This window comes from Cupressus sempervirens, chromosome 2, assembly GCF_028749045.1.
Source record: "Cupressus sempervirens isolate cs-2001-9-10 chromosome 2, ASM2874904v1, whole genome shotgun sequence".
In the NCBI taxonomy this organism is placed as follows: domain Eukaryota; kingdom Viridiplantae; phylum Streptophyta; class Pinopsida; order Cupressales; family Cupressaceae; genus Cupressus; species Cupressus sempervirens.
Genome location: NC_143119.1, coordinates 651493630 through 651516849, shown reverse-complemented (window position 1 = coordinate 651516849; position 23220 = coordinate 651493630). Strand labels below are relative to the sequence as shown.

The window sequence follows — 23220 nt, the reverse complement described above, 5'->3', positions numbered from 1 at the left end:
AGAGCATGACTGAACACAAGAAAGGTCAAACTCAAAGAAGTTCCCAGACTCACCGAAGCAAAGAAGGAAGGATGAGCACTGGCCATTGATGAAATTCCTGACCCAGAAATGAAGTTTGTTGCAATGGCATTGCATATAGACTCAATTTCTCAAGCATGCCCAATAGCATACCCTGTGGAGCGGTACATGCAGCATATTAAATCATTCATGAGCATGCCCCACTTGACTTAGGTGGATGGTTGTATGAACAACTGACATTGAATCTGATGAAGATTAAAGAAAACCCCAAGGTACAATCATTCAAATTCCAAGATCTCCTAGTATGTATACTTTTCTAATTTGCACACCAATTTCCAAGATGAGGTGTAATCAGTCGGTTCAAAGATAAGCCAATTTGTGAACAAGTTTGGATGTCATACATGATGTTAGGAGATAATAGGGATATTTTGTTCAAAAGATATTTTGATAGATTCAAGGATATAATGAGAAAGAGGGAAAGGAAACCCTTTGCCCTAGTAGAATATAGGAATGATGTTTGTTTCCTAGCATGGACAAACACATGCATGATACAGACTGTGAAGCCCAGAACCCACTGGCTCACAGTATTCCAATATGAACTAATAGAGAAAGAGGCAAGGAATGCCATAGAGCTGCAACTATCAATACCTATTGACAACAAGCTACCATCTCAAGGCACCAGCTCAATGAAAAGAAGCATAGTAGCCAGAATGGAAAAGTATAAGTAAGAAAATAGGAAAGATGCTAAGACAACAAGGAAGAGGAAGAAGGCATCCGGCACCCAGGTTACAAGCCCCAAGAGGTAGGCAAGTGAAGAAAGAAATGTTGACTCGGGAAGAGAGACAACCTCACTAGAACCAGAGTCAAGTGAGGAAGATGAGAGAAGACAGATGAAAAATGAAAGAGTAGTCAAGGAAAAACCAGCTCCTACAAAAACAAAACCAAATCCATCTACAGGTGAATCATCATCAAGAACAGTGAAACTTGCAAGAAGAGGAGCTAACCCTACTCCTCCACTCATAATCAATGACATGCTGAATGACATAATCAATAATGGAAATTATAATAGAATAAGGTATAGATATGCACTTATGAGTGAGAAAGATTAGAATAGTATTATAAGTGCAGTACTAGCAAGCATTAGGACTTACAGTAGAACACCAAACATGGTAAAGAAGGTTCTACCAAAAGAATTGGTAGATATTATAATCAAGAAGTGGTGAACTGGTGTTGCACAACTAAAGGAGATTCTTGATGACGCACTAACAAAAGTCAAACCAGAACTTGCACCTTCAGACAAGCAGATCTACATAGAGGCATATATCAACAAATTCTTAACACAATCAAATGTTGCATTTGTCACAACAGGAAGGAAAAGAGAATGTTTGAAAAGGCAATCAAAAGTTGGAAATAGATAACGAACTAAGTAGAGATAGTATGTGTTAGAAGGCCAGCTGAACAAGCAAAAGCTCTAACATGACCAGATCCAAAGGATAGGGGCAAGAAAAAGACAATCACATCTATTGGAACCAATAGCCAGTAGAATTATATGTTGAAGAATTAGATGAGGAACCTATTAACTTCAACCCTCTAAAATCCCAAAGGAAAGTGGATTATGCAACAGCACGCAGTGCAGCATTTGTAAAAAGTAAAATATCACCAGGATTGGTGAATCCTCAAGTGACTCTAGACACACATGTACCAGCTGAAAACCCAGAGACAAATTGACATGCCATCGGCAACCAAAACGGAGAAATCATGTACAACTCTGCATGAGGAGAGAAATAAAGAAGGTGACACAACCAAGAAAACCAGCACAAACTGAACACACACAAGGAATCCCATCAGGAGAGGTCACAGAGGAAGGAATCAAAGGCAAAAGAAGTTCAAACAGTGACAATGTTGAGAAGCCTCTACAAGAGCAGAAAGATGTACAAATGGAAGTTGACCAATAGGTCATGCAAGGAACATTAGTGGAACCTAAAGGCTCTAAGAGGCCCACATCTACAAAGCGAAAGCTACAGCTAGAGAGACCAAAGTTTGAATGACACAAGGAGAAAAGGAAGATAAGGAGAGAAATGTCATCCTTATCATCATCATCTTCAAGCTTCGAAGATGAAGGAGAACTTTATGAGTGGCACACTTAGGAAGTGGAGGATCTTGAGACAATTCAAACTAAATTGGATAAGTATTCTGGAAGAGTGAAATATTTGAGCAGTGAAGAGCTCAGTCATTATAACCGATTGGTGCAAAAACTTAAAAGCAGAAAAGAAGACTCATCTGAGAAGAGAACGAGCACATACCTTGATAAAAGCAAGGACATTGGTCCCAAGAGTACTTAGTGATGTGCACTATGACATTGATACAGATTTTGTTGAGCTTGCAAATGGGGTTGCAAGCTTTGGGTTTAACCATGGAGGAAACTGTAAGGTCCCTCCTCGCACGTACTTATTAAATATGAATTCTCTGTCAAAACTGTTATAGGAGATTGTAATGGATATGAAGGAATGTTGTATGTTGTACAATGTTTTACTTTCAGATACTTGATTTTCGTCTTTAATGCTTTATAAACATATATGCTGATGAAGTGAATGAATGCAAACGAACACGTTGAACCTTCCAACTTTAATAAATAGAATAAGTTGAATAATTGAATTGCAAAAATGGATGCTTTAAATTACATAAAATTTTGATGTGTATTTTTATACGTATATACATATGTTTCTCGAACTACTGATGTGTGCAATGAGTGTGCAGGAAAGTTAGCCGGGAAACCCAATGGAAAGACAAAGCTGAACCCCTTGTCTATTTTATGTTATCTTTGCATTGTCCATCTTTATAGGTTGTTATTTGGTCTTATTATTTTCTCCTAGCTTTTATGTGTTCATATTAAGTCTTTAAGGCTTTGAATCATTAAATTTAAGCACCCAAGGGTAAGGGGTATGGGTTGGGAGTACTTTCCACCCCTTTAGCCACCTTATTTGACTTTTAGGGTCACCTAAAAATCCTATTCATGGTTGATTTCGAAAATGAATTGTCATCCACTTGAGTTGGACTCAAACTCCATCCTGAGGTTTCATGAAGTCTAGTTGAGTTAAGAAATCCTTTTTAGTGGCATTTTGGAGTAGTTTTGGGTTGGTCACCCAATCTCTAGTTTTAGAGAAGGTTTGGAAGATAGTTTGGGGATTGAAGGAAGGAAAGGGATAAGCTCTTCTCGAAATTTCCATTTACCATCACTCTTGGTGAAGGTAGGAGTCTTGGCTCTTGTATTTTGTTCTCCATGTTGATCATGCTTGATTCTTGCATATAGTGTTGAGTTGTTATTTGTTTTCTTGCTTATGTGTTGGGTTTGATTTGAAGGGGTTTTGTGTTTGTTCTTGATGCTTCTTTTGTTTATCTTGATGAATGGTTTTGAGGGGATTTCATGGGGATTGTTTTGGCATTACTCACCCTTGGATAGGGAAGAAGTGGCCATGTACGGGGGTAGGGCTTTACTTGGACCTCAATGGTGCAGAGTTTCCTTTCATGGTGAGAGGAGGGAAAAAGGGTAGGGTGTATGGGCCCCTATCAGTCATCACATACCTTGTTGATATTCTGAAATCTTGAGTATGGAAAGGAAAGAAAATCCTTGTTGGATTGGCCCCAAAATGGCATTTGTGGAACAAAGAAAGTTCTTGAGATTTTAGCCCCGAAAGGGCTATGTTAAGGTATGGTGATTGACATCTCCCATTGGGAAAATCCACCTCCCCCCTAGTCAGGTCCTATGTTTGGATCTATTGTGCGAAATTGGATATGGGTGTATGCTTGAATTGCTTGATGTTGTGATGTTACCCCGGGTCAGCTCTGGCTTCTCCTTGTATTTCTTGAAGTTTGAAGGTATTGGAAGAAAGCATTTGTGAAGGATTTGAAAGTGTTTTCATTTGAAATGTAATACTATGTAATTGTATTTTGAATGTGGATGTATTGGCAACGACATCGGGTTTTCTTATTGGTTCTTTCCCGATGGAGCCTTGAACCAGGATGCATAATAGAAAAAGGAAAAAGATTATGAAAACTTCCTTGTATTGCTCCCATGTGATATTGTTGTCTTATTATTGTTTAAATTTTGGAATGAGCTGAAGAGGGAAATTTGTATAATGTTACCTTGGAAGAAAAGATTGAATATTATCCCTTGATATTTGTATCTCCTCAATCATATGAGAATGGAAGAGTTTCTTGGTGTTTAGTGCTGAAACATTTTAGTTGTAAGATATGAAAAGTGTTGTCATACTACGAAAATTCCACCACCTTGTGAGTATAGTAAGAATTATTGTAGAAGCATGTATTTGTTGGAAATTAAGTCATCTTGGTTCTTAAAGATATTGAGTTTGTTTACTCCTATGCAAATTATAAGTTAGAATTCAATTACTATGGATGAATAGCCATGTTAAGAGAATTTGGTTTTATGGAATATTATCATCAATTCAAATCTCTAGAACAATAAAAGTATATGCATCAATGAAATGGATTCTTGCATGTAAAGGGTTACTAAATTTCATTATTTGCAAGATATGAATAATCTTTTGTCCTTATAAGAATCATGTCATGCTTTCTGTATGTGCTTTTGTATGGATATATTGCCCAAATGAAACAATAAATTTATTGGTATAGGCTATCTCAACATATTTAGTAACCTCTAAAGTATCATGGTAATAATTTATTATGAGAATCCTAGCCTATAGAAGAAGAGAACTGAATAGATGATATTGGAAGTATAAGGTGTAAATATTATGGCTGTAGGTGCACATTTTGTTCTCTGGAAATTATATGAGAACAAGAATTTAGTATTCTTCCTATTACAGACAAATATAATAATAAAAGAATATGCACAAGTATCTTCTAGCTAAATAAATAATACTAATAATAAGATACTAGCATAGAATGGCGTAGTACAATAAAATATCTCATTAATTTACCACTAGGTACGTATCACCATCTTTCAATTGGGTAGTCACGAAATTGACCATAAAGGCAAGTCTCATTTGGAAGTTGATAAGACATTAAATAATAAATGACAATAGAATAAGCTTAGCCTATCGACTTCCCTCAACTTGCATCCAATCATCATAATTTTGGCAAGCTTAAATCATAGGCAAATCCCTAGGCGTTACCTTCCATGGGATTTTGCTAGTATTTGATAGGTCTTTGGATCTGACATGTGTCAGATTTTTCTTCCCCATTCCTTAACTAGCGCTTGGGATCTTCTTGCAAAGAAATTGCATTTAATTCATCCTCTCTTACCTTGCAGCACACCTACCAAGTACTGGTCTGCAAAACATTATGGCAAGAGGAAGTCGACTCCTTCTGGGAATGGGAGCGATTAAAGACATGAGCATTAAGTACCTTGCATTAAGTACCATGTTTGACTTATGAAGGATACGTGGGTTTGCAAGTTTAAACTAGAAGTTAAAAATGACCTCCTTAACCATAATGTAAGGAGCTAGGAATCGCATGCATATGGATCAGTTAAGTCTTGAATCACGAAATGTTAAAAAGGGTGAAAAGAAAGTTTAAAGTAAGACATATGGAAAAATTGATGGATCAATGACAATAACATGTCATGAAGTAAGCCATGCAAATAAATTAAGCCCTAGGTAGGTAGTCTCCTAGGAAGTAGTAATAGTTAAATTGCTATTAACATGATGAGAATTTAATAGAATTATAGGAATTGTATAGTTAGAGTGTAGATTATTTTCTCTTTAATTGATATGGATTAGATTGTTTTTTTAGGAGGTGTTAGACATTATTTTAAATGTTACTTTGTTAGTAGTGGTTAAGTTTTTTTTTTTTTATTAAATGTTATTTGTTAATTTTTTTTGTTTAGTATGCTATTGATATATATTAGTTAGATTTTATTATGTTTAATTTTAATTCAAATGGCTTTTAAATTCTATAATTAGCATTAGTAGTTAATTTTTGCTTTAAGCATTAAAAGTGGTATAACATTATAAGTTATGTTCATGCTAGCATGAAATGACAATTTTGGTTCAAGAGGTTAAATTTCAAATCTGAATATTCTAATATAAAGGAGATTTAATGTTTTTTTTTTATAAAACTATTGATGATATCGAAATAAGTTAGATTTATTGTAATATTGTCATGTAAATATTGGGCTTTAAACTATAATAGGTTTGAATGAAGATTAGATTAACTTATAGATTTATTGTAGTGACTCAAGTCTTTTGTTCTTTTATTGTAAATGAATAATTAATGAATTTAGATTGTAATGTCGTTTATGATAATAAGTTAATAGGAGGCTCTAGCCTTTTAGTTCATCTGCAGGGTTAGTGGTTTAACTCTCGTGATTAAATTATATCATTAAAACAATTGATGGATTATGACTTCATTAAATGGATTAATTAGTTAACTTGAACTAATTCCTTGAACCTTTGGTTAATTGTTTTCGAGCTACTCAAACAACTAGTCTCATCACGGTTTATTCATCGTAATCCTTGTAGAGCATGTTATTATAATTATTTTTACACAAAAAAAAAAATTGTGTGTTTTTGCCTTATATTTTGGGCATGACAGAAACTCCGTAGTTAAGCACGCTCAGGCTGGAATAGTACCGAGATGGGTGACCTCCCAAGAAGTCCTGGTGCTTCACCCCTGTGAGCATCACCTAGATCCATTGAGTGCTAAGTGTTCCATTTATTCTCATGAGAGATGGATTCATGTTGAATCACTACTCATGAAACATGGGTCAATGAGTTTGACTCAAAATCACACAGTTAAATCCTGATAGCAATATCACAATTAGACTTGCTGTGGAAATTATCTCCTACTTATCAATTGATGACCTTAAGTGGCTTTCTAATGAATGGTTCATAAGGCACAACACTTGGTGAAGGTTTTGCAAATGGGGTTGCAAGCTTTGGGTTTAACCATGGAGGAAACTCTGTAGTTAAGCGCACTCAAGTTGGAGTAGTACTGGGATGGGTGACCTCCCGGGAAGTCCCCGTGCTTAACCCTTGTGAGCAACACCTAGATCCAATGAGTGCTAAGTGTTCCATTTATTCTCATTAGAGATGGATTCATGTTGAATCACTACTCATGAAACATGGGTCAATGAGTTTGACTCAAAATCACACAGTTAAATCCTGATAGCAATATCACAATTTGACTTGCTATGGAAATTATCTCCTACTTATCAATAGATGAGCTTAAGGGGCTTTCTAATGAATGGTTCATAAGGCATAACACTTGGTGAAGGTTTTGCAAATGGGGTTGCAAGCTTTGGGTTTAACCATGGAGGAAACTCCGTAGTTAAGCGCGCTCGAGCTGGAGTAGTACTGGGATGGGAGGTCCTCCGTAGTTAAGCGCGCTTGAGCTGGAGTAGTACTGGGATGGGTGACCTCTCGAGAAGTCCCAGTGCTTCACCCCTGTGAGCATCACCTAGATCCAATGAGTACTAAGTGTTCCATTTATTCTCATGAGAGATGGATTCATGTTGAATCACTACTCATGAAACATGGGTCCATCAGTTTGACTCAAAATCACATAGTTAAATCCCGATAGCAATATCACAATCTTGTTGAGTAGCTAGAGAACATCCTCAAGCATGCAGATTTCAATGAAGCAACCGGCCTACTTAGTAGAAGAAAAGAAAAAGAAAAGCTCAAGCAACTCATTGAGCATCACTCGCAGGACCTTGCAGAATAAAGAAAAACTACAATTGCATTATTGAAGAATATCTCTCCAATCCTTCATAGAATATCAAATTCATAAAACTTTTTGATTGATCTAAGTGATACTCTAAGAACGGCTCATAAGGGACCAAGTCACTCTAACATCATTTGATGTATCAACTAGTTTAGCTAGTGTGTATACCGGTCAAATTCAAGAAAAGATTCATCTGATCAACTGGGTTAATGCAGAGCAACACAAGAGGAACTCCACACTCTTTGAGCTACAGTGTTTTCTAATCCCCATCATAGGAATCATTGAAGGACACGTCAAAGAGGCAGATGTCCTGCTGTCTATAGACCCCAAGGACACCATTGAAGCAATGGCACAACATCTACCGGAAATCATTAGTCTGACTTTGGCACTCCACAAAATTCCAGATCCATAGAAGCAACAACAGGAATCAGCAGAGCCAAGATACCCTTTGTCATTGATTACAAGAAGGGTGAGATGAAAAGAGATCCTCAAAAAAAGGGGACTATGAAAAGAGATCAACAAAAAGGGAGATGAAAAGAGATCAGCAAGGGGAGATGAATAAAAATATAAATAAAGGGGGCATGTAATGAAGAATTCAGTAGAGTACAAAAAAGAAGGAGATAGACATACATCTCAGAAAAGAGGGAGATAGACATACATCTCAAAGAAGATGGTTCAAGCAAAAGTGGGATTAAGGTCTAACAAAAAAAAGTCCACGGGGGGAGATAAAGCCCAAAGAAGGAATCTAACCAAAGATGCACCACAGGGAAAGTAACACAAAGGAAGATGCAGAAAGGAGCAGAAAATGGTTAAGTCCATTTCCCGTAAAGATTCTACTAGTATTAAACCCAACAAAGATATGTGCTTTGCCATCAATTCCAAAGGAGGAGATTGTTGACTCAACCGTTCACATTGGCATTATGAAGTACAGTTGGTGTAAGTGTGTTGTCATTGATTGGGAATCGATCAAGGAGTATACATCTCATGAGTACCGGTAGACATCTTCACTGCTCTGCACACATAGGACAAAATAGAGACTATCATAGTCAGCATGAGGAGTCATCACCATAACATTGCAGTGCAGGAATAGCAAGAATTTAAATTTGGTTTATAATCTGACAAGAACAACGGAATGTAGAAAGGACAAAATAATTGCAGCAAGACCCAAAGAAGATGGACGGCTCTACCAATTTAGTCCCTACATCGTAGATGTCACGAGTTGCTCGTAAACCACTCAACGGTCTAAATTCAAAATTTGAATTAACTGGTTTGAGCAGGATAATTGTCTACGGTTTCGACACCCAGAGATAAAAAGGAGATCTTGCTCATTCAAAGTTGTTGGCGTGTATATGAAAAATGCTAAGGAAAATAGAGAGAGATGAGGTATGCCAACAGTGAACAAGTATAAGAAAGAGTGAAAGGCATGAATGGTACAAAAAGCCAATTAGCGGGAAGAACAAAGTAAAAGAACAGATGCAATTACTCAAAAGATTGAGAAGCAAGGTCACATCTAAGAAGAAGCAAGTGATACATAAGGATATCGCCAAGTGCACCCAAGCGACAAGAGGAGATCATCACATCTCAAAAGGTATTCTCTGGAGGTCTATCAAGCAAGAAATGCTTTACATTAAAGATCACATTTGATTGCTCTCTAACAATCGTAATCATCTTGTAATCTCTTAATTGAGCAAGCTTCCATAGCAAGCATAACATAAATCCTTTAACAAGGTGCCTCTCAGAAGGAGTGCTAAATCCTGTAACCAAGTAGCCTTAACAGGTTAATTCTAATCCTAACAAGTTATTGACATTCCTAATAGGATGTGTTCTCAGAAGGAACAAATTGTAGCTCTTAACCAGGCAACCTGTTATCAACAGTAAAAGGCTAGTGGGTATATTATCAGCACCATGGTTTTCACCCTCTCATCGAGAGTTTCCACATAAAAAATATGTGCATCTATTGATGAATGCTTCTGTGTCTGATTTTTTTTTATCTTACTGCATTCATAATCTTATTAGCATTAACATGGTTGTTAATTAGTATAGTAGAAACGGTTAGAAGAATAACCGGTTTTACAGACAGTACTAATTCACCCCCCTCTCAGTACCGGTTGGGACCAACATGGTATATTTCTCTCTTCTACATTCATTTTTGTTATTTCCATCATATAATTGTATATCTTTATTTACAACTATCAAGATAATTTGTTTTTTGTTAATTATTTAGTCTCAATCTGCTGCCTTGTATTTTGTGCCTTGTACATAAATAATGAAAGCAATGCATGGATTTCCTAAATTCAAGTTGTCTTCACAGACTCGTGTGAGTGTATGAGGCATTGAGCTTGTCGAGCGTGGCAATTAGCCTTTATAGTTATCTCTTCTATTTCCAATAGTCAAAATCATAGTTCAAAATATCATTCTCAACAACTTATCGCCAAGGGCAAAAAAAAAGATATTGGCAAATATCAAAAAAGATAAGTTGAGAACTTCCAAATTTGCTTAAATTTATTTGGAAATACAATATATTTTTTTGTAAAATTCAAAAGGAGATATATCTAATGAGTCAATAAATGTAATGTCCCCTTTTGGGATCATTGTTTACTTTGGCTTTTCTCTCAAAATATGATTTATGATCTTTTATTGTTGCTCTTCCTTTTAGTCTTGGAATGAAATCTCCTTTGTAGTTTACTAAAACGTCACCAACTTTCATTAGAATTGATTTACCACTTTTAATTATTGCCTTTGAGAGCAATATATTATTCCCCAAATTTCTCTCACTTGTCTGGCAAATGAAACAATCTTCCTTTATATCTTCTAAGGTGGAGATGAGTTACACCTCTTCATCATGTCTTACCTTTGCAACAGTCACAACCTTTTTACAATTACTATTCCTTTGAAAAATCCCAAAACTTCATTATTGTTGCCCTTTGGAAGAGTCACAACCTTTCATAATTACCACACTTTAAAAGAGTCACAACCTTTCAGATTTAATACCTTTTATTAATTCATATATTCTTTTTTCTTCCTTTTTCCCCCCCTTCTAGATGAAATTCTCTTTTTCCTTTTTATATCTCATGTTTAAGCGAGTCACAACTTTTCCTTTCATGCCTCTTGACACTTCATTAACTTAACTAAGTTTCATTATGCTATAATCCTGTTTTATTATTTTATATAATTTTTTTATTTTTGCTTTTAGTATTTTTATATTTATTTAATTTTATTAGTATTAATTATTTATTTAACTATCAATAATAATAAGTTCAATTATTAATTAATTAACTAATTTTATTTTGCTTACATATTATTGATTTAACTTTATTATAGTTATATTGTATTACATTGTATTTCATAAAGTTATTTATCTATTAATTTTTTCTTTATTGTTTATTTAATAAATTATATTATGTAACTACTTATTTATAATCAAATCCTATTCAAGAAATGGAACATTACAGTTTGCTATTCACCAAAATTGCCTATACTCAAGCAATGCAAACCTTTGGTGTGAGTGGTGCCTCCAATATCCAATCCAACAACCCTGAAATGGAAATTTTAGCTTGAGTTTACCACTGCAATAAATTTATTCATCAAATCTAAGGATCATATTATTCACTTTTAAATAAGAAGAATAATTCAAAAAACAAAACTTAATGTGTTTCCTTCTCCTTTGTTATTGTTACATCCCCTATTTTGTTAATTTTGAAAATCTATTTCAATTTTGAACTATTTTGTTGATATTTCAAGCATAGTTCAAAATCTCATTCTCGGCCACTTCTTGGCGAGGCCAAAAAAAAATTATCAGCAAATCTTGGAGAGAAATTGACAACTTCTTGGGAAAGTATCGGGAATTTTTAAAATGACTTAAACATAATTTTAAATGCATTTTTTAAACAAAATTCAATAATTAGATGCATGTAATGAGTCAGTAAATGAGTAAACACACCAAACAAGCTGATCTAGATATACATAAATGTAGTATGTAACAAAATTGCATCCTCAATGCCGATATAGTCAGAGACTGAACTCTGAAGCAAACTACAAATACCAAATTGTCTTTGTAAAAATATAAGCAAATACAAATGTCAAGTGCAATATGCAACTAGTCTACATCTTCCTCTTCCCCTTCTCAGTAGTTCTTGTAAAAACTATGGGAGAGGGAGGGGGTCTAGCAGCTCTAGCTGTAGTAGTCGTCAGTGGTGGTGTTGGTGCTGACTCTGGCAATGACTCCTCATCCTCACTATCACTCCACTCATTGTCAGTTTCCTCACTATCACTCTGCTCACTATTAGTGTCCTCACTCTCACCGCCCTCCTCCTGAATGTTGTCCAATCCCACTGCAAAACCACCTTCTTCCATAGCCTACCTCTCCAACTCGTATCTGGTATCCTCGGTGAACAATGAAGGTTGCTCCTATGCTATCCAATCGCCAAAAGGATCTATGTCATCTAGATCAAGTAGCTCCACTACTGATGCCATTAGCTTTCTTATGTGCAACTTGAGGATATAATTGACAAAGACAAGGTCATTTAAGCGTTTTTGTGCCAACTTGTTCCTCTTCTTTGTGTGAATGGATTCAAACAAGCTCCAATTATGTACACAACTGGATGAGCTACATGGCTGACATAAGATGCGAAGAGCAAGTTTGGGACATTTCTACCCAATTTCACTACCAAGCATTTGCAAGATAAATATTAAAGAGTTAGAAAGCAAGGTGAGACAAGTTTTTGTAGCTTAGTATAATTTTACTTATCATGCAAGTGAAAAACTCCAAATTCCAAATATTGTACCTGGTGTTTGAGTCTGTCTACCTCTCTTCTCCAAGCCTGAGGAGAATAGTTTTCCCGTTGCATTTTGATACACTTCCATCTTAGCCACAATGAGGTCTCTCACCACAATGTCAAGTACCATCCTCTGCATGCACTCATTGAAGCCCTCCATGAACTCTCCATTGGGATCTGTGTATGATGGAGAGAAGCGATAACAAGGGTTGAGGAAATATCCCACTGCATGAATGGGTTGGTGGAGCTGACTGCTCCACCTCCTATCAATAATATCCCATACAGGCTGAAATTTTAGGCTGTCCCCCCTGTACTTATTTCTTATAGCCTCTTTGGCCCTATCTGTGGCCTCATAAAGGGACCCCATTGGGGTTTGTTCCCCATCTACCAAGCAGAGAACTCTAACCAAGGGCTTCACCACCTTCATTTGAAATGTATAAAACAATTATTAATCATAGAGTAGGGTTATAAATAAATAATGAAAGACTTGATTAATTAATACAAAAATAAAAATTATTCAACTTTTGAAGTTTCTAAGTTGCCTCCACAATTTCTGGAGCTCGATAAAAAAACTCGATGTCATAGACAATGTGTGCAATACTATATCCATCGGCCTTCTTTGAATAACTTAATTGTAGCCATTTTGGACACAAACACATTTGCCTCAAAGGATTCATATGAGAAAGAAAACTTTGCAACGTTTAAAAAATCATTGCAAATCTTGTGACTGTGGGTCTAATCAACTCCTTGTTTTTGGTGAAGTCTCTCATCAAGCAAAGAACCCAAGGGTGATTGTAGATATATTTTGTTATCTTCCTTGCTTCCTCCACAACCGTTTTCACCTAATCCAATTTCCCTATATCCTCCAAAAGAAGATCAATAACATGCATTGCACAAGGAGACCAAAAGAGTGTGTTATGCCTTTCTTGTAAGATCCTACCTGCTGCCACATATGCCGCAGCATTGTCAGTTATGATTTGCACCACATTTTCAGCCCCAACCTCCCTCACAACACTCTCTAGCATTAGAGCCAAAGTCTTAGCTGGCTTTATCTTGTCCAAGGCATCCAAGGATTTAAGAAGGACTACATGATCCTTGCAAGAAACCAAAAAGTTGATGATGGTACAGTTTCTTCCATCCGTCCATCCATCTGAAAGTGTAGTGCAACCATACTGTTTCCATTGTAACTTTTTCTCTTCAACCACATCTTTACCCCTAGAAATAGCATCTTTCAGCAATCTATAAGCGCAAAATAAAAAATGAGATTAGGCACACAACTTTGATTAAAAAAAAATTGCTTTCAACAAAAACAAGTAATTGTTAAACTTTAAAAGTATTAAAGTTAGATACAAGTGAACTAACCTCCCACTCAGTCTGCAGGAGTAGGTGGCTTGTAGCCCTTTTCCCCTACTATACAACCAGTCACAAAATTAAGAAAATATGGACTTGCTGCCACATTGAAGGGGAGGTTGTTAAAAAACCAAAAATCAGCACATTGAATGTCAAGTTGCACATGCACATCATGGTTCCATCCAGTACACTCCAATCATGGTTGTGCTGCAAGTGTGTTTGTATGCACAAAATAACCATCAATAGAAGAGTTTTGTGGTCTACTAGAACCAGCAGATATGGTGCTCGAGGACTTGCCACGGGTAAGTGTGTTCCATGCGCAGATCCGTGGACCATGAAAAGAGCCAACTATCCCCTTAAGTGCATCTTCTTCTTCATCAAGGGTGGCTAGGATACCTGGTCACAACCCATATCATTTCATTATGAATCATGATAATTATTTTAGCACAATCATTAGTCATGATTAGAAAATAATAAATGATTATTAAAAAGAAAACATACTTTGCGATTTGTAAATGGATGCCCTCATGGCCAATTTTGCCCGTTCCCTTTTCAACTTCTTCTCTTCTTGGGCATTGAGCAAAGCAATCATCTCCCTTTTTATTTTCTTTGTAGCTGCATCACAAATCGTTGTGTCACTTTTTCTATAACAGCAAGGTGGTACTTCAAACAAGATATGCCTTCACGAACTTGTTTTTTGCATTATATGCATATAACACTACTATACTTCGTTCTTTCAAACCCATATTTCCATGCAAAGTCTCTAGCCCCTTTAGGGCGCATGCCTCTAAATCCTGACAGACATGCTACGAGGCCACTAGAAGATGTTGCATTTGACCCACTTGTAGAGAAAGCCATATTTTCCTTTTAATGTAAAATCAACCTACACATACGAAATAAGCCACAAAATTAGAGATTTAATAAACATATTAGATTAAAACTTCAAATAAGTTTAAATACAAGCTGCAAATTCAAAGAATTAAAAAAAAAATGTATTGGGTTATTAAATTATTGAGGAAAAAACATTTTTTTGGGGGAAAATTGCAAAAACATGGTGTTAGATCTTTGTCATTACACTCTAAAACGTGTTAGAGAACATTAGAAATGGTATTCCTAGAGTCTTAACTAAGTTAGATGCAAGATATGTAAGTACGACAAAGAAAAACGATTTTTAACTCAAAAGAACAAAAAATTAACTTACTTGTGAATCTGTATTTTGTTCGAAAAGAGCTTCAAATCCACTCCAAATCCACTGGCAATCACTCTAAATCACTAGCAAACATCTAGTTTCTCCTCCCAAACCTTTCTCCCACACCCAACAAACTCAATGCTGCAAATAGGCACAAATGATGCCATTTCTAGGCGTGAGTGTCACTTAACTGGCAACTTCATGTGCTGCCTGCGAGAACTTAACAATTTCTCAAGAGAAGTTGCCGAGATCTCACTATTTTCTTGCAGCGAGAAGTTGAACTTCTCGGCTCAGAGACTTGGCGAGAAAAGGATGACTTTTTGCGCCCTCCGCAATTTCTCACGAGAAGTATGCTTCTCGGCGATATTTTGAACTATGATTTCAAGCTCATCCGAAACAGTTGGTTAAATTAGTTACTCATTTTGAATTCATATGAATGGAAATATTGGTTATTCATTATGTTTCATGTGGAATGGAAGATGTTGGTTAATCATATGTTATTACATGAATGGAAAAATGGTTAGTTAATATCGTTATTAGTTATAACAACTAATTTTCATCTAAATGATGTGGAAGTTTTTAGAAATAGGAAATACTAAGGGGGGTGAATCAGTATTCCACAAACTTTTTCCCAACAATGGATATATTTAACAATCTTCAAGCATACATATAAGATTAAACTAAAAAGTAAGCATAACAACAACACGGTGCAACTCATAACACCATTATTTGTTAACTAGGGAAACCCTAGCCAAGGGAAAACCCTGGTGGGAATGGTACCCACAAAATGATCCACTAATCAAAAGTATCTTGTGAAATATATCGACCCTCTTAAGAGTTTATTACATCAGTATAGTGTATCTGTCCTTGTTAAAGGACTAGACCTTGTTAGAAGCCTCAACCCTGTTAGGAGTTGGTATTACAATTACAAAAGTAGCAAGATGAGCCCACTGCTCAAACATGCATATACAATGATATATTTTGTACACAAAAATGAATAGATACAAAAACCTTTCTGACAATGTTGATATCTTCAATATTTGATTTGTCTTTGGTGGCTCTCTTCACAAAACTTCGCATATACTGTCTTTGCTCCACTATAACATAAAGTTCACATCATACAATAATCATAATACAATGACATATTCATCACATAATTCCGCATACAAAACTCTTTCCTTTATACCCAACTGTTCTAATCAGTTGGCCTTCAACCTTCTCAGTTCCCAAAACATAAAATCACTTCATGCTAAGTTAGGGTTAACATCTAGATGTTGCCCCATAATAGTTAAGTAATTATTTTGGTAAACGAAAATATTTCCTTAACACAATCAATCATTCTTTCAACTCTATCATGTTCTGCCTGTGCAAACTTGTAACTGATATATCATTGATATCTTTGTCCATACAAGTCATAGAGACTTGTGCTCTCAAATATAGAATTCTCATACTCTGAACTACCTTTTGTGAAGTGTGCATGTGCCAAAATGCTGTCAGTAAAGTGTCCTAACCAAAAAGGTGCCTCTACTAGCAGTTGATCTTCATAACACTTGACAATTTTCTATGTCTTCCTCTCCAAAACATAACTCCAAAGTTTTCCCACTAGATATAGCATATATGTTTCCATAAATGACAACCTCATAGTATTCCCTTAGTCAAACTGTCAACAAAAGTATGCTTTCACCATGAAAATTCTTCCTACAAAAAGCATGCGATAGGGGGGAAGCATTGGCAGAGAGGGAATAGAGCACAAGTGCATCAACCTACCACTGAGCTAACAGATGAGTCTAAACCACCGTGGTCAAGGGAAAGCAAGCGGGAGAAACTAGATTATGCCAAGTATCCACCATGAGCTAACTAGGTCATCAATTCTAGAAGGATACATAAATATATTTTCACTTGAACATTAAACAAAATAAAAACAATTGGTAACTTCGATTTGAAAATTTGGATGCTCTGCATCCTTCATGTGACATTAGACATGACTTATTATAATGATACCCATAGTATTTACATTCATTTGTACATGTTACATATATGTATATGTATAAGGTATGTGTAAGTATACGTATATTTGAAATATAATGTATATGTATGTATGTGCATAAATAACACATAATAAATTGAGTACGTATATGTACGTATGTGCGTAATTAATGAGTATTATTGATATAATAAATCATGGGAAGGATTCTTTGTTTCTTCTTTTCTTACATCAAACTAAACTAATGTATGAATCGATCAACCTCTCATAAATTCCTTCTTGTTTCAGCTCTTTGCATTTTTTTTTTTCAAGTTCTATCAAGATTGTAACTCATGCTCACCACCTTGCAATCTCTCATGCACGTAACTCTTTCTTGGTTGGGCATAATGCCCTTGTTACTGAACATTGCTCTATAAGATGGAAGATGACAACCACTCAAAGGCATGCTCTCAAATTACACTTGCAAATCTATGTTTCCACATGCTACATTATCATATCAATAAATATTCATCTTATTAGTGATGTTGACAGAGGCCAATAAGTCTGACCTTGGAGCTCGTAGCTTGGATTTTCAAGATACATTTTGTTTGCATCACAGCCCATGAAGTTGTATTCTAGAAATGCATTTGTTTTCGCTTATTAAATCTCAAATTTATCTAGCATTGAATCCAACCGTGCAAGTCATTTGTGTGATAATAATATTTATATTAATATCTTGAAATCTTTTCCAGTCGGTAATCAATCATTGTGTCAATTATTTTTTTGTTTTCATGAGCATTTTGACCTAATAATTCCTACTGGCCAAGAACAAATGGATGAGAAATGATCACATTGGCCTTGCACAAAGCCGTGACATTTGCTATAGCTTGTCTTTTTAAAAGCAAATGAGGTTGTCATTCTAAATTAAAGCGGGCAATTTGTACAAGCTATATGCCCTTGTACAGAGGCATTAAATCACATGTCTCTGAGACAAGAAGGTGTACCATTTGCAGTATAATAGTTAATTCTCATGAAAGCCATGTTTTACTCTTGATATTATTATAAAAGCCCTCATAGGGCAGGGAACTTATTATTGTATAAACAGCCTGCAAATTCCATGAATGATGGACAATCACACCAAGGATCATCAAGGATGGTCGAGTATGGCCAAGATGAAAGGTGTAGTCTGTGATTAACGGATTGTGGGAATATCCCTACAAAATAAGAGATTGAATCAGTAATAAATTAAACCAAAAAAAAAAAGGAAACTTAAGTCTGAAACTGTAAACTGAGTCAGCTCATGGTGGGCAGTTGGGTGTACTCTTGTTTGTCAAGTCGAGCGGTAGGTGATCAAGCACATATTATCCATGTAAATCCATTTAGTGGCAAATAATGCTACTATGATCACTAGAGGTTAGGATAACTTGCAGTAGAATGGATAGACTGATAAGAGGGTTCCACAATCTAGCCAGCTATGTGGTTGACACTCTAACACCAGGATGGTCAAGTGACACGACGAGATGGTGTTCATGTGCCTTATCCCATACAGAGTAGGGCGATTCAGTTGAGAGTGTGAGGAGGATACACTAGGTTCGTGGTTGGCTGGTTAAGCCTCTGACAATGCTTATCCTTTCCACCAAAGCCAAGACTTGTACAAAACAGATCGGGTATGTGGTCTTAGCCTGATATGATTTGGCAAGTATTTGAATTTCCTTTCACACTCATTCAAGTGCAGCTAGATATGTATTTATTTATGTTGCAATTGCATTTATGTCCTTTTACTCATATGAAGTGATATTTAAATGTATAAGCTAGGTGATGATCTCTCTCTTCCATGCAATTTATTTTAATTAAACAAATGAAATGAAACTCAATTTGTTAATTAAGGCAGTTCATGAGAATCAATTAATTTGTTTTAACTGTTAATCCCATGCATGTGACTATGTAGATAGCCTAACTTGAATGTTAAAATATAGGGAAACTAAGGGGTAGGAAAGATGGATGTTACAATTGGTGTAATTAAATATTACTAATTACACTTTACTTAAATTTACTTAGGATAATGCATTTTCATATTAGTTGTCATGTAGACACCTAGGAGTTAGCACTCTATTTGAGCACATGTTGTCTACTACCTCTCTATATGAGATACACCTTTGTGTTCTTATCCTCTCATTTTTGCACATACTTTCATGCACAATTGCTGGTTTTCTGGGATCGCTGCAAATATACTAAGCACGGCCAAGTATTTGGCATATATTTTTCAACTGTAGCTTCCCCTTATATTTATAAGAGAGAGAGAATAGACAGTCTAATCATTATCCTAATTAAACTCTTATAGTTATATATATGTAGATATATAATATTTCTTTATATACATACATATGTTTAAATATATCTCTTATATATACATATCTTGATGTAATTTATCCGAGTAAAGCTACAAAACATCAACACTCCCTCTTAGCTAGGGAGGATAAACACATGACCACATATTACCTCAATATAATATAAGAATGTCTTTGATCAGGAGATATTCAGTATTTTGATATCAAATTTGATATCATGAGTATTAGTTTTCCAGAATATCAACATATGATATTCACCAAGTACTCAAGAGGTTTGATATTACATTTGATATCATGAGTATTAGTCTCTTAGAATATTGACATTCGATATTCACCAAGTACTCAAAAAGTTTTGATGTCACATCTGATATCATGAGTATTGGTCTCCCAAAATACATGATATTCACCAATTACTCAAAAATGTTGGATATCACATCTGATATCATGAGTAGTGGTCTCCCAGAATATCAATGACATTCACCAAATACTCTTTGAGTAATGGCCTTCCAAAATATTGAGATGCAAGATATTCACCAAGTACTATGAGTAATGGCCTTCCAAAACATCAAGTCGCATGATATTCACCAAGTACTTTGTTTAATGGCCCTTTGTGCAAACGGATTCTCATAATGCTTAGCACATAAATATCCACCATGCAAAGTCTAATCTATCATGATCTGTACAGACATTGTAAGATATCCATCATAATAGAAAATTAATTTATCATAAAATTGTCACCTTTCAATAACTTCTACAAATACAAATGATAATCATTTGGAAGTCACCACTTCCTCATGATGTACATAGGGGGTAGGCCTATTAAATCATGCAATCGCATGCATGATACCAAAAGTTAAATTAAGTCAAAATTCCCTCTGATTTTGATATGATCAAGATCTTCCAGTATCAACTGAGACATATCCTCTGTTTGCTCCTTCAGCCAAATGTGTCAGACTCCCTCTAACATCAATCTTTGACCTCCTTTACCTTTGAAGGAGTGTCAGGCTCCCTTTGAATCTGATATCAATCCTCCTTTTCTTGCAAGAACACTCTTGGAGCAAAAGATCAAGGAACATATCTCTTATAGTATGTATTGAAAATATAGATGAGAGATTGCCTATATTAGAAAGACAATACTTAAAATTGTACTCAAAAGCAAATACTTATCTCATGTAGTCAAAGAATGATGTTAAAATGATGAATCCCCTTAGGATTTGAAACTGACTTTAGTATAAGAGAGTTCATCCTCATCAAGATTTTACTTCACATACTTATATATTTTGCTCATTTTCTCTCTTCCTTTTAATTCACTAATATTTTAATATCTTTATTCTAGCTTTTCATATGATGGTGATAACTTTTCAAAACTCATACCTCTTTATAAATAGATTATATCTTTAATAAACATTATTTATATATAACTTATCTGTTTCAAAAGTTCATTATATATAATGAATTTGTTACCACCATGAATTCTCAATGTCTCATTTAATGTTTCATATAACCATAATTATTAAGTGTCATATTATACCTAGGAAGGAATATAAAATGAATATTACCAATAACACTTACTTTACTATTACCTTTATTGGGTCTGTCCCATATTGCTTTGGGCAAACCATACTCAATGAGGGAATATAGCACCTTGGTCCATATATGTACCATAATACAATTTCCTTCATATCTTGGAGGCACAACACTATGTACGTAAAAATGCAAGTTTTTCGATTGTTTACATGGTGCAATCCACATCATCATTTGCAAATAAGAGGTTTTAGTCTTTTATTATTCACTGGCTTCACATTTTTATATTTATCTACCATTCATTCCTTTTCTGAACATTTCCCATTAGTGTTGGTACACATCAACCCTTAGCCTGACTATTAATATATCTCCATTCAAATATGTTCACTTTTCAACCAAATATGGTATTGCCAACCTATTCAATAGTCACGATGCTATTTTCTTTGTATTCGGTCTTGCACCATAGTTGTCGAGTATGGTTTGATGATTTCTCATTAGCAGGGACTTTTTCTGTACTAATTAAATTTGTAGACAATTATTATAATAGTCTTTAAGCTTCGTTACTCAACCATTCTTCATTTCAAAATTGTCTATGGTCTTTTCTCTAATCTGATACAACAACTCTTGCTAGCAAATCCTCCATATTTTAGTCCTTCGTATTATGCTATGGGAATGACCTGGCCTATAGTTTGGGGTCGTGGTTGCACTTCTACTAGTTATTTATTCTTTTGTCAATCTCCTACATATAGGGCATGCAATTTCTTGTCATGCATGGATCTACAATGTGGTACGATCTCCAATAATTATTTGCAATGAAGTTGACCTTGCCTACTGGTGCAATCCTTCTACCTAATTTTGGAAGTGATTGTTTTATCTAACCAATGACACTTACCATTATTTTATGCCACCTTATTCATTTGATCTGACCTCCTAAGGTCATCAAATAATCTTAGCTTCATATTGTGGAATCCACTACCCCTGCTACGTGTGTATGCCTCTAGTCTATTACTTAACTCATTTTATCATAAAGATGGGTCAGTTCAAATTTGTTATCTACTAGCTCAAGCACCTATCGTGGGCATTTTGACAAACACATGTCAGTATTTCTCGTGTTATCATGGATGTGGATATAGATTATTTTAGAAGATTTTCCATAATCCACCTTTGGTGGACATGTGCTTAGTTGTTGTGCTCATCACTTGCATAACTCCTAGTTATCTTGCATTGCCTATATGTTCAGGCACATCTACATTGTATTATATCTGAATATCTCATTATTTGACTATCTCATTATTATTTTGGTTGTCAATGAATCAAGTCATTTGAGGATCATATCATTTTGTCTCTCTTATGCTAACAATTGAGCTTCTAGATCTTGGAATTTTCATTCTTTACCTTAGGCAAATTCTTACATGGCATCAAAGCCAAAGGAGCATTCATTGGTTAGCCATTGCAAAGCATCATTTGTCTCACATTTTGGAGGGTTGTGATTCAAATCCAAAATATCAGCAGCTTATGGGAGCGTCTAGAACAAGATCTAACCTCACCATTGCGTCCGAGTGGCCATTTCCATGATTATGACAATAAATTTTCCTGTATTTGGTGAAAGTTGAAATCAAGGCAATTTGTTTTTGCAAATCGGACTTGAAAGCCCGATTTGCCAAATTGGATAATTATTTTTTTAAGGAATTTTTAGTTTTTGATATTATTATTGTGGGATCTTCAAATTATTTATGAAGGCATATTATATTATTTTTCTATAAAATATGTTTAGTGGAGGCTATTTTTTTGTGTAAGAGATTAAGTCAGCATTATTCACTGGTTAACGTCTGTAAGCAACATCACCAATCTCTCATAGCACTCTGTGGGTGAACCAGCATTGAAGACGTAATTCGTTATTGGTATATCATAAGACTTTTGGATGCTACAAATTATATATTGTTGTTTCCAAGCTACACAGGGAATGTGGGGTTAAACCCCACACCTTGCACCCCATCGCAAATGCCTCTGCTTACCCTTCTGTAGACTCCTAATCTGGTCTTTGATGAGGACATCGACAAATGATCTCAGCTTGTCACAGGGAGTTTGTCCGATTTGATTTGGATCCACGAGGCTCTTCTTGGTTCTGATAACGTCGAGCGTCCACTCAAGCATCCTGCTTGAAGATCTAGCACTACTAATCTACACACGATCTATCAAGATCTCTGCCAGCTCGTCCAGTCATTTCTCTTTGTGGTGCCAGCTCCCCCACCACAAGCTCCTCATTGGCAAGCAAAGGCATCCGGCTAGCAGGTCCTTCTAGCACATTGAACGATCCTTGTAGTTCATCCACCTCAGCAGACATTCATCAGC

The 23220-nt window shown here is 35.5% G+C and overlaps 2 protein-coding genes across 2 annotated transcripts in view; both read right to left on the bottom strand.

Moving 5' to 3' along the window:
- LOC149575057 (alpha/beta-Hydrolases superfamily protein) overlaps positions 1 to 23220 on the bottom strand; it is a 159083-nt gene that overhangs the window by 88445 nt on the left and 47418 nt on the right. The window lies entirely within an intron of this gene.
- Positions 13872 to 14641, bottom strand: LOC149575058 (uncharacterized). The gene is made up of 3 exons (XM_089812158.1): positions 14572 to 14641; positions 14346 to 14459; positions 13872 to 14240 (listed from the first exon to the last, which is right to left on the bottom strand). The coding sequence occupies exons 1-3, from the start codon at positions 14588 to 14590 to the stop codon at positions 14041 to 14043; spliced, it is 333 nt and encodes a 110-aa protein (XP_089668284.1). The 5' UTR covers positions 14591 to 14641; the 3' UTR covers positions 13872 to 14040.